General features: G+C 37.0%; 1 protein-coding gene across 4 annotated transcripts in view; it reads right to left on the bottom strand.

Annotated features, from left to right (window-relative positions):
• CACNB4 (calcium voltage-gated channel auxiliary subunit beta 4) overlaps positions 1 to 15,925 on the bottom strand; it is a 334,518-nt gene that overhangs the window by 139,270 nt on the left and 179,323 nt on the right. The window contains exons 1-2 of one of the 4 annotated variants that reach the window (XM_020970347.2): positions 14,562 to 15,040; positions 12,381 to 12,541 (exon numbers count right to left, since the gene is read on the bottom strand). The exons of 1 other annotated variant lie outside the window; for it this stretch is intronic. In XM_020970347.2, the coding sequence (XP_020826006.1) occupies positions 12,381 to 12,386 (6 nt within the window). In that variant the 5' untranslated portion in view covers positions 12,387 to 12,541; positions 14,562 to 15,040. Of the gene's footprint in view, positions 1 to 12,380; positions 12,542 to 14,561; positions 15,042 to 15,925 lie in introns of those variants that run through there. 2 more of the 4 variants (XM_020970348.2, XM_020970346.2) reach the window with 2 other exon arrangements.

The raw sequence follows: 15,925 nt of genomic DNA, 5'->3' as shown, positions 1-15,925 counted from the left end.
AAAGGAAAAAGAAAACTACAGACCACTAACACCTCTAATGATCACTAATGCAAAAAAAAAATTAAATAAAATGCTAGCAAAGAGACTATAGCAATTTATCAAAAGGATAAAATACCATGACCAAGTTCAATTTATATCAGGAATGCAGAGTTGACAACTATCAATATAACTGACCATATTATTAACAAATGCAACAAAAATTTTAGAATTATATCAATAGATGCAGAAAAGGCTTTTAAAAAAATACAACATTCTTTGTGGGGAAAACACACACTAGAAATGATATGAATAAGTGGCACTTTCCTCAATATGGTAAGTAGTATGTATCTAACTAAAACCTAGAGCCAGGTTATATGTAAGGAAAATAAACTCAAGGACTTCCTAATGAGTGTGGGGTTGTAAAGTGAAGATGTCCATTAATGCTCTTACTAGAGCTCTTACTAGTACTAGAAATCCTAGCTATAGTAATTAAAAAAGAAAAAGAAATTTAGAGAATAAGCACAGGCAAAGAGGAAACAAAATTATTGTGTTTTGCAAGTTATATGATGGTCTACTTATAGAACCCTATAAAGTCAACTAAAAATCTAATTGAAACAATAACATAAGTTGTAGGATACAAAATAAAATTTTAAAAAATCAGCATTTCTGTATAATATCAATAAAACCTACCTGGAAGAGAAAGAAAATTCTATCTGAAATAACTACAGAATTATAAAATATTTGGGAGTCTACCAGCTAAGATAAAAACAAGAACTATGTGAACAGAAATATAAAACATTGCTTGTGGAAATAATGACAAACCTAAGTAATTGATGAAATACTTATTGCCTATAAGTAGGCTCAGCCAATATGATAAAAATGACAATACTACCTAAATTGATTTATTTACTCAACGCCATACCAAAGTATCAAAGAATTCTTTTATAGAAGCAGAAAAAAATGATAATGAAATTCATTCAGAGGAACTAAGAGGTCAAGAATGTCAAAGGAAATAATGGGGAAAAAAGGGGGAAAGGAAAGGTACTGCTAGTACCAGATCTCAAACTATACTACAAGATAGTAGTCACCAAAAGAATTTAGTACTGGCAATGAGATGACACTGCCAGTGTGGATAATATTGGGCTTCAAGTCAAGAAGACCTGAACTGAAATCTAGTCTCAGATATTTCCTGTCTGTGTGTCCTTGGGCAAATCACTTAATCTCTGTTTACCTCAAGTTCCTTGACTGTAAAATGGAGAGAATAATAGCACCTGCCTTCCATGGTTGTTGTGTGAGGATCAAATGAGATAAATTTTGTAAAGTGCTTAGCTCAGTTCTTGGCACATAGTAGGAGGAATGCTAGCTATCATTATTATTATTATTACTATTATTATTATTATTATTACTGGTTTTAAAATAGAGGTTAATCAGTAACACAGAATAGACATATAACATTACTAACTCATCTATTAGACTAGTGTTCAATAAATTTAAAGATCCCGAGCTACTGGATAAAGGACTCACTACTTGACAAAACCTACTTTTTGGAACTGTGGAAGAATGCTTGGCAGAAAGTAAGTCTGGACCAATGCCTCACATTATATACCAAGTAAGTTCCAATTGGATATATGGCTGAGATACAAAAGGTGACATCAAAAACAAATTAGGGGAGCAAGGAAGAAATTATCATTTGGATATATGGATGAGAAGAATTCATGACCAAGCCAGAGATGGAGAGGATCACAAAAAACAAAATTTTATTACTTAAATATAAAAAGGTTTTGCATAAATAAAACCAATGTAGCTAAAATTAGGATAGAAATAGTTACCTAGGAAAAATCTTCACAACTTCTTTTGATAGTGGACAGAGCACTGGTCCTGGAGTTGGGAAAACCTGATTTCAAATCTGTCTTCAGACACTTATTGTATAACCCTGGGCAAGTCACTTAACCTCTGTTTGCCTCAGTTTCCTCAACTGTAAATTGGAGATAATAAAAATACCTACCTTGGAGAGCTGTTGTGAGGATCAAATGAGATAATATTTGTAAATATTATATACATTGCCTGGCACGTAATAGGCATTATATAAATGCTTATTGCCTTCCTTCTTTTCCAAGATATTTAAGGGATTCTTTCAAGTGTACAAGAATAACAGCCATTCCTTTACTGATAAATGGTAAATGGATTTGAGTAAGCAGGTTTCAAAGGAAGAAATGTAAGCTATCAAAAACCATATGAAAAACAGTACAAATCTTAATTATCAGAGAAATGTAAATTAAAGTAACTCTGTGCTTCCACCTCAGATTGGCAAAGCCGACAAAAAAGGAAACCTAAAAATGTTGGAAGGGCTCTGGGAAAACAGGTACATTAATGCACTATAGGTGGAATTGTGACTGGTTAAGCCATTCTGGAAAGAGATTTGAAACTATGCTCAGATACTTAACTGTGCATGGCCTTTGACACAACCACTTTGATCCTATTAGACCCACATCCCTAAGAAACTTTTAAAAAGAGGGAAAAGACCACCTATGTACGAAAATATTTATAGCAGCTATTTTTGCAGTAGCAAAGAACTGACAACTAAGGGAATTCTCATCAATTGGAGAATATCAGAACAAATCAAGGCATATAAATGTGAAAAAATACTATTGAGCCATAAGAAGTGATGAAAGGTATATGAACTGACGTCAAGTGAAGTGAGCAGAATCAGAAAAACAATTTATATAATTACAATAACACTGTAAAGACAAAGAATTCCGATCAATGCAACGACCAACCATGATTCTAGAGGACCAGTTATGAAGCATAATATCAATTTCCCATCAAAGAGGTGATAGACTCAAGTCAGAATGAGACACATTTCTGGACATGGCCAATGTCAGAATTTGTTTATCTTGAATATGCATATTTTGAATAAGGGTTTTATCTTGCCCCTGCCACTTCAGTTGAGCAAGAGATATGTGAAGAAAAGAAATTATTGCTTGTTAATTGAAAAAAAGTAAAATAAAATAAAAGTTACATCTTTAAAAAATAGAAAGTCACCTAACTTCTCAGTTGCCCAGAGTTCTAGGCAAATCTCTAAGACTAAATATCAGAGAAAGTGCAGATATGTGCTGGTAGAAGTTTTCTCTATATCAACTAAAACTGACAGAGTTCCCTCTATCAATGAAACCGCAGGTCCAGTCCTTGTTCCTATCTTTATAGTCAAAAAAATGACCAGAAGATTTGCAGTCTCTTACTGTCTTGTCCTTAATTGGACTGTCTCAAAGGGCCTTTGTCCAGCAGCCTAGAAGGTAACCTCCATTTTTTACATTTTTAGAAAGAACAGAAGGCATTGCATGGGCCCACTATCCTCTGGATACCCCATCCAGTAACCCAACAATCCAGGAATTTGCCGTGGCTTGCTTTATGAAAGTCCAGTCACTAATAATCTCCATAATCCCCTCCCATACCCTTCGTGAACATAAGTCCTTCCAGCTGTCTTCAAAAAGACTGAACAGGCAATGCAGAAGTACAAAGCCTCTCATTTTCTATGAGTTGGTTTGCAGATAAAGTTTCTGTTATCTTAAAGTCCACACACATCATAAGTTAGAAAATGAAAACTCAAAGGCCCCAAGAACCACATCATATCATAAACATATGAAATTCAGGCTAAATCAGTTTCCAAAATTAACTATTTGATGTTGTTTGGATTCCTCTTGAGGAGCTAGCTTCTCTGCACTAACCATTAGGATAGCTTGCAAGTCTTCTCTGCCTTCTCTGCTGTTGGCTGGCATCTTCAAAGCCAATCTCTTGCTATGTAAATTCAAATTCAGTGGAAAAGTCTCTAACAGCTGCACATCTTACTGCCAGAACATGTTGTCATTAGATAGGAAAATGAAATCAAAACATTCTTGGAGCCCTGAGTTAGGCTTTTTCTCTTGTTCTTTTTGCCTCTTATTTTTATGCCTCTACTTTTTTTTTTATTCAAAGTCATTGGGAGCCTCTTTCAATTTAAGCTTGGACTGTCCCTAAGAGATTTTCGAGGTACATTTATATTCTTTATTTTAAAACCTGGGCATGAATATAACAAGATTTATCAAAATATTGTTAAATTCCCTGATAAGATACACCTTGTACAGTTCTTTAAGTAGGACCTTGTAACCTGGGAGTCAAAAAGCACAAAACTAATTCAAAATAGTACAAAAAACATTTATGATAATTAATGTAATAATTTGTTTTATTAATAAAATTCTTCCTTTCCTGGCTTATGATCATGTATATTAGCAATAATTTGTGAATTCTAAAGATAACATAAATGAAACTAGTTTCTAAAAATGAATACATATATAATTCCATTAGAATATGTAAGTCTAGGAACTAAAAATATTAGAAGTATTACTTATAATAACAGTTTAGCTATAATGCCAATGTTTATATGCAATAAAAGCTTATATTAACTATATCTCTATTACTTACTTACATGTACATATACTCACACTCTTGATTACTCAAATAAAGGTCCCCACAGTAATAAAATGAGAAGTTCATCAAACTCAACCTGTATCAAAAATGTTAAAGCTAGAAAATAGGGTCCTTCATTTTATAGAGGAGAAGACTGAGACCCAGGGATATAAGGAGTGACTTCCCAAAGATTCCACAGCTAGCTGATAGCAGAGATAGCACCCTATAACCCACGACGTCTGACTCCTAAGAGTCGCCACACCACATTTATTTCCTACTTATAATCACTTACTCCTTCTACTTTCTGTTCAAAAGCAAAGACCAAAATTGTGTAGAACAGACAGGCATTCATTGTTCAGGCAAAGCCTGTTCTGAAAGCACAGCTAGTGGCCAAAAGTCAAAGCTCTCTCCCCAAAATATCTCCTTCCCTGGAAATCTTCTTGTTCAAAGAAGGCGAGGGGGTTTTGTACAGAGGGCAAGGTCAGTGTAGCAGCAAACAGAGTGAGGACAATGACAACAACAGATTCTTTTTCTTAATACACCTAGATGGGAGAGGTCTTTTCTTCTCCCTTTAGCATATATACCATTCCTTTCCTAGGATACCAGTCTAGGATTTTAATTCTTATTTCAGCTTTTCAGCCTCAAAGACCCAGGGATCTAAGTCAGCCTAGGACTGTAATATGCATGTGTATAAAAGATCTCAAGAAAAACAAATCTTCCCATATCCAAATGTATGACCTTTGAACCTTCACAAATGTAGAATTCAAAAATTACCATCAAATAAAACACTGGATGTGGGATGGGCATCACTGTATCCTGAGGCTGGAAGATGCAGCTATGACATGCAGCATCAGTTCCCAAATCCTGGATCCCACATCTGTCCAAAAAACAAAATAACAGCCCATAGCATGGGAACATTATTTCTTTAAAGTAAATGCTGTGTAGAGAATATCCCTGACAGTGGTACTTATGAGAAAAGGTTACAGAAAAAGGCACTAACTGTCAACAATTCTGGGACTAAGTCTGTTTTTCTGAATTTACACAAAAGAGTATCTGACTTTAAGAGAGGCCTAGGCCTAAACCACAGTTGAAAAAGACATGCTATTCCAACACCCTCCCTCACTAATACATTCCATCGTTTAAGAATCCTGACCCTCAGGAGGTTCTCCATTACATAGCAAACCAAGAGTTATTAACCTGAGGGCCAAGGATCGCCAAGAGATCCGTGGACAGATTTCAGGATGAGAAAAAAATTACAACTTTATTTTCACAAACCTCTAACTGAAATGTGGCATTTTCTTCAGTTATTTAAACACACTATTCTGAGAAGGGGTCCAGAGGCTTCACTAAACTGGCAAAGACGTTCATGACACAATAAAGATTAAAGACCCCTGGAATAAATTAAAAGCCTACTGATCTACTTTAGGCCCATTTCTCCTTAGAGAGTCCTACCTTCCCTCAAGATGGTCGGTCATCCTTGGTATAACAGCTTTTTGTACATACTTGAAAGGTTATTAAAATTACTGCCGCGGCTTCTCATTCCTGGCCCACAGAGTCAAGAGTAAAACTCTTTAAGCATCTTCACTGTTCACGGCTCTCCTCTGGACCCTGTAGAAGCTCTCCATGTCCCTCTTAATTTCAAAAGTATAAGGCCATAAAAAGCAAAGTCACAATATAAGGGAGAAAAGTGGCACATGGAAAATAGATTCTGTTTTCATTAAGCTTTCCAGGTCAAGGCCTTAGATTTGATTTCCTTTGGGGTTAGTTAACTATTCTCTATTCTATGGCCACAAAGAGGATCCCTAACCCAAACCCATACAACACCATGAATTGGTTACAAAGGGAACCAACAAGAATGATGGATGCAGACCTTTATACAAAAAAGTAAAGTGAGAAAAGAAGAAACAGAAGAATGTAGCACTTCCCAACTACAACTAGGTAAGAGGAAAAATGAATGGGAATGGACAAATACTACTGATCTGGATTTAAGAGAGATTCATTGGAAAACTTATGATACTTGGCACTGAAATTAATTCATTTTAATGTAAATTGTTAGCTGGTCAAATTGGTGTTCAACTAAGCTTTTAATAAAACATTTTAATAATTTTTTAAAATCTAGATAAAGAAATGTGAATGAATCACTATAGCCTTTCATTTCTGCTAAACAGCACTCAAACAAATTCACTAATAATGGGTCATGGTTTTATTCTGACATATAAAGGACAACCCATCCCTCAAGAGAAAATGGCAAAAATGAGATCCAATAGCTATAATCATATCTACCAAAGAATAATAAAGGCCTATTTGTTTAAATAACTATATTGTTTCATGTTCTCTAACCTAAAAATGAATGAAATAAGCATTTATCCAGCACTTAACTTTCTACAAAATGCTGTTCTAAGTGCTGAGGATTTAATAGAAAAGTCAGGCAGTCCCTGCTCTCAAGGAGCTCACATTCTAATAGTAGGAGACAACATAGCCCAAGTGTGGGTGGCTTGATAGTGAAAAGGGAAAACATACCCCCAAAATTAAAATCTAATCCATGGTAATGGAAGCTAGCACAGCAAACGGAAGCGCATCATTGTTATTAGTCGACAACTACACTTTATCATGAAATCCCCAGAAAGCCAGAGCGGGAAGGGACCTTTGGCATGCATCTGGCCCAGCCCTCTCACTTCAAATAAATGTTTAAATCATTCAAAAAAGATAATGGCCTTTTTCCTTCTTGAAAAGAGAGATAGAATTATAGCCTTCTTCCTGTGTTTTATAACCTTGACAATCAAGATTTTTTTTCTTTCTTTCATTATGGCAAAACTCTAACTTCCCCCCCCAAAAAAAACCCCACTCTACTTTCCTTTAAACCCATTTCCTCTTGGGCAGTTTTCCACGGACAACCACCCCCCAATATCTTCCTTGAAGACAGTAATTAAAGCACCCTTTAGCCTTCTCTCTTCTAAGAAAAATAATCCCAGTTCTTTTCATAGAGGCTCTGAGGTACAGAGGAAACCCCACTAGACTAAGGTCAGAAGATCTGGATTTGTTTTGGGTCTTCCAAGTGTATGACCTTGGTCAAGTCCCTTCACTTATCCAGACCTCATTTCTTCATGTATATGTTATAGAATGGTCAGGACCAGAAGCTGGTCAGAGACAAGGTCAGAAATGCAGAAAAGCTAATGAACAGGTGTTGCTGTAGAGTTGTTGCTAATCAAGGTTGTAAAAAATCTTTTGGTTTTATCTATATAGTCCACCAAAATGAAGTATGAGATATTAGCCTGTATTGCCTTTGTGTGCCTAAGTGCATAGTAACAACTGCAATAGTTTCGTGAATGACTTATACCCTTCACAGTCATAAGTAGTCAGTTCAAAGTTCAAAACTCAAAAATGTACTACTCCCAGCTTGCAATCACTATTTTATCCAGCTGTTTAACTATCTTAATCTTTGGCATAATACTCTGTATTCCTACTGGTGCTCTGTCCTCAGCAACTGGAAAAATTAAGACTGATTAAAATTGTTCCCCACTTGTCTGGAGTTTTTCCTACAATATCTGTGCCCTGCATGACCTTAGACTGATTTACCTGCTTCAAAAATTACAAGAAAAGCTTTGGGATTTTAGTTGTGTTTTATATTGTCAAATTGACAGCTATTCAACTAATTTTTAAATCCTATGGGCAAGGATTTATTTTGTACAACATTCAATAGAAGACCTTAGGTATTTTGACCCTATTTGATGATAATGAAGATAAAAATTCCAAGGAGGAAAAAAATGAATATGTATAAATAAGTATTCCAATGACATAACTTTGTGAAACTCTTTTTTGAGTGTTGAAGCTAAGTATAAAAAGTTAAAGGGAGAACAAAGGCAGCAAATGCCTTTGAGTGCCAAGGGAACCAGACAAGAATTAGAAGATTGTGTTTTTATCTGTGTGCTCTTGAATAAATAAATTCATTTCTCTGACTCTCTGTTTCCTCATATGTAAAATGAAAAGATTGCATTAGATGTTCTCTAGGGCCCATTCTAGATTTAGAACTAAAGCATTTTAGGTCATGACAACAATGATAAGAAGCGTCACACTCATACATGGGACCCATACTGAACACAGAGGGTGTAGAGAGAGGTGTAATTGCCATCCCTTCCTTCCCAGCATATTGCTAAATCTCCATACAGAAAAGTCATGCTATCCTTTTCACATGGAAACCATGTTACTGACAGACTCTAAGTAGAATATATTGAGTTACTTTTCTAATGGTAGTGAGAGATTTACACTGATACTTTTACTAGCTAGGTATCCTTCAGCAAGTGACAACCCCTGGTGCACCTTAGTTTAGCAAAGGAGAGTGGACTGGATCTGGAGTCAGGAAGACTTGAGTTCAAATCCTGCCTCAAACAATTACTAGCTGTGTGACTGGGCACATCATGTGCCTCAGTTTCCTCACCTGTAATATGGGAATAATAATAACATCTACCTCTCCGGATTATCATGAGAATCAAATGAAATATTTGCAAAGCACTTTGCAAACCTGAAAGCATTATATGTCCTCTGAAGTCCTTCCTGGCTCTAAGATCTATGGTCCTATGCCCTCCTACTCCAGTCCCCTTTATGAGCTGCAGCATAATTCACATAACAGCTCCTATGGTCTAGGACCAATTTGTAGCTATGGATCAGGGTGAAACTAATTTGACCATATATGATCAATTATGACTTCCTTATCACTATTTTATAAACATTTGAACTAAATTGGCTATTGATTAAAGAGAATGATTCCCAGGCAGAGATCAGATGGGAGAAAAAGAAAGTAGGAGGAAGAAAGCAAAAAGTGACCATAACACCTATCTCACTTTCTAAAGAAGTGAAGAAAATAAAAAGGTGGTTCCAAGATCTCCAATCACTGACCAAGGAACCCACGGTCAATTTGAGATGCCTTTCACTTCTTTTCAGTTTGATAATAAACAAGATCATGCTATAACTACATCTAAAACCCATCTTAATAACTCTAAATTATGGCAGTTCAATGAAAACTACAGTAACTAAAGAGAAGGCTCTACAAATCTTTAACGTAGCAAACTTTTCACAAACCCTAAGAATACACAAGCTGAGGATAAATTTATGTTCTCAGCTTTACTCTTTACAGAACAAAACAGAAGATAAGAAATGTTTGGTTTTCTCTTCTAACCTATGATACAACAGGTATCCAGTTCAAATACTTAGATTGTTTGTTTGCTTTTAACAAATCTTTGTATTTTCTTAAGGTGGACAGGGAATACTTTTTGACTTAATAGTGGAATCCTCTTGTCTCCCATACAATAATGGATACTTTTCCCCCTAGATTTAGGAAGACCTTAGTTCAAATTTAGTCACAGACACTTACCACCTGTATGACCCTGGACAAGTCACTTATCGACTGCCTCAGTTTCTTTAGTTGTAAAATGGGGGAAATAATATCACCTGTCTCTCAGGGTTTTTGTAAGGATCAAATGTGATAATATTTGTTGAGTTTTTAGCACAGTATCAGGCAAATGCTTTCTTCCTTCCTTCCATCTCTCATACCACAAGTGATTTTTTTTCCTTGATTTTTGCCTTCATGTTGTTTGCAAAAGAAATTATCCTTTTTTGTTACCCCAAATTGGAATTTTCCAAATGTTTCAGAGGGTTCAAATCTTTCTTCTTTGAAGCTCATCCTCCTTATAGGATCATATATGTAGAGCTGGAAAGGGTCTTAGAGGTCCTCATGTTTAGTTTCTTCATTTTGCAGATAAGGAAACTGAGGCCCAGAGTGTTTAAGTGACATGCCTATGGTCATATAATAAGTAAAGGTCTGCTTCAGGATTTGAACCCAGATCATTCTGACTCCAAATCCATCACTCTAGCCACTGTCATACATACATAGTAATATTTATCTATATTTTTAAAAATTTTGATATATCTTTTGAAGCAATAATTTTTTTTGCATTTTTGCCTTAAAAGTATGCTTATTAACAGTTTTAAGGATCTTGTTTCATTGTCAAAAGTAGTTAATTTTCCTTCTAAAGTTTTATGATTGTACATCTTACATTAATCATCAGTTAGAAAAATGTATATGTATATGCATCATGTATATCAGTATACACTTTATATGTAAAGAATATTCTTATAGGTTAACAAAGAAATCTTTAAACTTTTATAAGTAGTTACTTTAGCAGGTACACAGATTATAAAGAAAATATGTTGATCATATTTATATATACATTTATTGTATATCCTATTAACTGTGTTCAGTTCACCATCTAGGTGTTCATCTTTAGTGCTCAGGAAATATCAAATAATATCAATACAAATAGCTCACTAGTTCATTCTTATAGTGGAAAATACTTAAAGAATATACTTCTTTCTGCAATCTGTATCCCTGAATCTAAGCACTTCATTTACTGAGAAAATTTAAGCCTCCTCCTCAAAGTCATTAAAAATTTAGGAATATGGAAACAACTGTAGTTTCATCAGTGAAACCAGGCTATGGATACTGAAAACAACTGTAAAGTTAATAGGGGCTTTAATATACAGTTCATAGTATCCTAGACTTACAGCTAGATCACCGAGGTCATCTAATCCAACCTCCTTATTTTTGTAAGCAAAGAAACTGAGGCCAAGAAGGATGATGTGACTTGCCTTGGGTCACACAGCTAATAAGTAATAGAGTCAGGATTCAAATCCAGATCTTTTGTGACTCCAAATATAGTTCTCCTTCTACTGTACCTCACTGCCTCCCCTGAAAACTGTTATCATTTCGCCTTTTTGCACTTAACACAAAATTCAGTAGGTTGCAACGATATCCACGTTGTGGTTTCAAAGCCTGAGCCATCAGTAAAATTATCTGCGTATCATCCAAAAAATAAATTCTATTCCTACAGCATTTCCACTAATGTCAAGCAACATACATAGAGTTTCCATTTAAATTGTACACTTGCCTGCAGTGATCACTTGCCTAAATTACCAGTAAATTAAGAAAAGCAAATCTGTAATATACAGTGGGGTCAGTCACTGCAACAGACCTCAGCCACCAAGACTGAGATAAGTGGCCTTGTAGTTTAAAATACAGCAGTAGCTGTCTATGCCTGAACATTTTTAAAAACCCTGCACTGGTATGTAGACCTAGCCCGCATCAAAAAGACTCCTTATCCAATATCTGCATATACTGATAGTTGATTCTAATTATCTTGGTTTAACCACTGAACTTGTCCTGAAGAGGGTACGGGGCATAGGATGAAAGATGTCCATTAGGTGCTGAGCACATTGGCTCCCATATGATGATGTGTTCTAGGCATGGGGCACTCAGCTTATACACAGAATCATTCAGATCTTAGTTCAAAGCAAACAGGATCACATTCCCTGAAACCATGGCAAAGTTTAAGTGACTTATTCAAAGTCATGTGAGGACCCAAGAACATGAAACTCCCAGACTTCAGCTGATATCAATGAACTGTAACCTTTTTCTCTATAAAACACACAGAGGCAAAATGCAAATAGCTCTAGTATAATAACTTACTGCCAACCCGCTGGAAAAAAATTTAAAACACACACATATGTACATCTCTTACAAAAGAGGATTGATCAGACCTCTAATTTACTGTAATAATATGAGTTGCTCTCTGTACAATAAAATATCTTATTTAGAATAAATCATCTATCCCTAGGCAACACTGGCTTATTACAGGCTTACTGAATGGCCACATAGTCATTTGTCATGTGTGTGGGGAGGAGACCACCACCAAACACCCCCCCAAAAAACCCCTCCCCACAGCACAGAGTAGTAGGCCACGGCGGATGGCTTCCCAACCCCCAAAAAGGAAGTGCAGCAGTACTCATCCTTCAGTGTCTATATGTTATCTGGCTGCAGTTCACCATCTGAGTAAAGCCTTTGGATTCCTATCCACCAGACCTGTTTGGAGTGCTTTGCTTTAATCTGTGCAAACCCACACACTTACAGCCATAAATGCATTTGCACTGAGAATGACTGCTGAGGATGTGAATACTCCAGGTGTGGCTGTATTTTTCACTTCATCGGCACAGCTATTTAGGCCTAGTCTTCTCCATTGGCTTGAAGCTCTGTTCACACCATCTTGGGTAACACATCACATTATTCTTCCTTATAAAAACAAATAAACTCAAATGAGCATTTACAGACAGTTCAACCTCCTGAATATTTTCTTTTCCCCCAGCATCTAAGTAAGAGAAAAAAAATCTTCCAACCCACCCAACTAAAAGCACCCCAAATCAGAGATTCACCTGCTCAATTCCTCCATTTCACAGGCCTCCCCCACGTTCCTCACCTCCGCAGATCTGCTCAACCCAAGGGCTGGCTCTTTGGTTGCTGGCAACCACTTAGTCACCAACAATACAGCACTGCAGTACCAACCCACTATCCAGCAACTTGGCTACCTGAGTCGTACCAAGTCAATGCAGTTTTAATTTCCCCTTCTACAGGGCAAGCTACACCGTCCCATGAGGCTGAGGAAAAAAATTCCTTCACACCTATAATGGCTCCCCTCTGAACCAGAGCATCAGGAATTTAAACAGTTCTCAAGAATGTAGAGTTGCAAATATTACTTCCTAGCTGATTCTGTTAATAACAGAGCTGGTTTCGAGAGGCACTTCTGAAATAACTCCAATCTATTTGTATACACGGGATGCCCAAGTTTAGAACTAATGGTAGAAAATAAAACTTAAGTACAAAATTCAATGAGGCATTAAATATTTCATAACTGAGTGCAGAGAGAAGAGTAATAAAAATAATCAAATCTTGGGAAGGATCTAGGGAAGCTGATTTGCAAAATTCAAATACTTGTATTTTACATTCCCCCATCCCACCCCATCCCTAACTCCCACTTGTATATTTTCTCTATTCCAGTTGCAAGGGTTTCAGATTTTCTCCCCTCAAATAAACTGACAGCTGGATAATTTACTAGTGTGCTGGGCAACATGTTGAGAGGTTACACTTTGCAGAATTAAAGTTGGTGCCCACTAAAGCACGCAGGCAGAAGAATGGAATGCCTTATCTGAACTGAGGATTTTATCTCCCATGGACATCACATCATTTGGTACATACGTCTGCATTGACGTATACACTAGTTTATATTATAATCTTTTTATTTTGTGTTTAGCCACAGAACCTTACGTAACATATTTCTATTTAATATGTGACAATATGTATAGCACAGTGTTCATATAAAAGCAGACTTCCCACAGCGTGCCCTCTTCCTTGCCTCCCAAAATAAGAAATAATTCTACCTTGCAAGATTTCTATGTAACTGCCGAGGAAAGAGGCAAGAACTACCACCAGCAATAGCAGACTTAGAGGAAAGAACCAGGAAATCATCCCTGTTCTTGACTCAAAGCTACCTAACATCCTATTGGCATGACTGGGGAGGGGGGAGAGAGTTTAGTGACCATTATAATCCAGATTTGAACAGATTTTATTAGCCTGACCAATAGGCTAAAAAAAAAAGTCCAGTTTTCTAATTCAAATGTCTGTGAGCATTCTAGGGAGAGTACATGAGCCCTACACATTGCCACTGTGACACAGTACTACGGTATTACATTATCACAGGCACATGCATCTGACTCTCTTAACAAAGAAGAAATAGATAGGCATGAGTTGTTTGTTCAGAAAACAAATAACCCAAACAGCAACTCAGGAACTCCCCATTCATGCCAGCTCAAAATAAGTATTATATAATGAATGGGCTTTTCCTATTAACTCTGCTGATATGAAATGTATATTCATCAGATCAGCTTTCTGCCTAGTTAAAAACAAAAACAAAAACAAAACTGGTTCTATAAGTAAGCAGTCACACCTTGTCAGAGCAAATGTGGACTGGGTAATCTATATATCAAGATAACCTATAATCTTTTAAGCCTCTGTTGTCATCTCATTTTTAAAAAAAAAACTGCTTGACAAGAAATTATGTAATGGAGGATTGTTTCAGGTGACTGTAAACTGTATATGATAACATTAACAGAGCAGTCAGCTAACATCGGAACGATGCTTGATCTCAGCTCCATGTTTCCTGCATTGCCTGTTAGGCTTTTAGTAATGGGGAGAGGGGGAGGGAGAGAAGGAAGGGGGTAGTAGGAGGGTCGAGGGAAAAGGCTATGAAAATTCTTACCGCCTCCGAATCTTCAAATCCATGCAGGTACAAATTGTCGTACATGGAGCTCTGATAATCCAAAGCACCTCTTTCAGGATAAAAGCAAAATTGCTACAAAACCACAGCTGGGTCAAAATGTAGAAAAGGCCTGTGCTGAAGTACTGAGCCTGCCTTATCAATTTTCTGTGGATTCTCCAGCCAAGATGCTACTCCTTCACATCCTAGAGAGGAAGGTTATCCCTAGAGGCAGTCCAGACCTGGCATTTTATCTGCTTTCCAAATACAGAGCATAAAAGCAAAACCCTTCCCCAACCAAGGACTGATGACAGAGCCAGGAAAGAGCCCTCTGATTGGCTCAGCTCCCCTGCTTCAGTCACTTGGAAGAGGCTTCTTGATAGTGGATGACGAGTCAGAGGATTCTACCTAGCAAAGAGCTCTTTCCGGCTTCCCTTGTGTTTCTCAACACACCATAAATACTTATCGAGATCCAAAAGACGGTTTGGAATCACAGGATGGTTACTGCTCTAAGCATAACTGTTCGCCTTTATTAAACTCGTAATTTGGGAGGGGGAGGCAGGGAGGAGCAAGGGGAGGGACTGCATTTCCAATGAACACAATGTAAATAGGCAGGAGAACATACATTAATCTGCATCCAACATCTGTACTTCACAGATAAACTGTGATTTAAATAAAAAGGGCACTAAGTCATTTCAAACAAAGCCACAGCAGGAAACAGATGGTGAGATGTCTTTCCAATGGCTCTATCCTTTCTAAAAATCACCATGCCTTGCTGGGGGATGGGGGTGAGGGTGAGGGTTGGAAAGGGATGTGGAGGAAGGAAGTATAAGAGAAGAAACAACTTTGTGACCCACCTGGTGAGGTCTGAAACAGAAACCAGCAATCTCTTCATTTATTTAGACGCTGATGTTTTAAGTGTTTTTAGGGATTTGATTTTTTTCCCCTCGTCCCAGCTACAGCCAATTCAAATGTAAGAGCTTAAATTAATTCCCCCTTTTTCTTTTCATATACAAATCTCAAATGCTTTTACTGAACTGTCTTCATTCCCAGAGAGAGCCATCAACCCAAGCTTTCTGTCAATCACCAGAGAAAGTCAAGTCTTCAGGACTTCTAAAAGAAGTCTGTAAGGATGAATGAAAGAATTCCAAGAGGGGCCGAGTGTGAGACAAAACAAGGCAGCATGACTCAGTGGGAGTAAGCAATGACCTAGAAACTCAGAGACTGCGATTCTTAATATCAACATTGCCATTCACTGATTTGATGATTCTGGGCAAGTTGCTTAATGGCTATGGATTTCGTCTCCTCACCTGCCAAACTGAGGTAAGAAGGAAGCAAGAGGAAGGAAACACTTTGCAAACCTAAAG

Source organism: Phascolarctos cinereus, unplaced genomic scaffold (genome assembly GCF_003287225.1).
Source record: "Phascolarctos cinereus isolate Bilbo 61053 unplaced genomic scaffold, phaCin_HiC Scaffold_726;HRSCAF=1367, whole genome shotgun sequence".
In the NCBI taxonomy this organism is placed as follows: domain Eukaryota; kingdom Metazoa; phylum Chordata; class Mammalia; order Diprotodontia; family Phascolarctidae; genus Phascolarctos; species Phascolarctos cinereus.
This window is presented reverse-complemented; position numbering and strand designations above follow the sequence as displayed.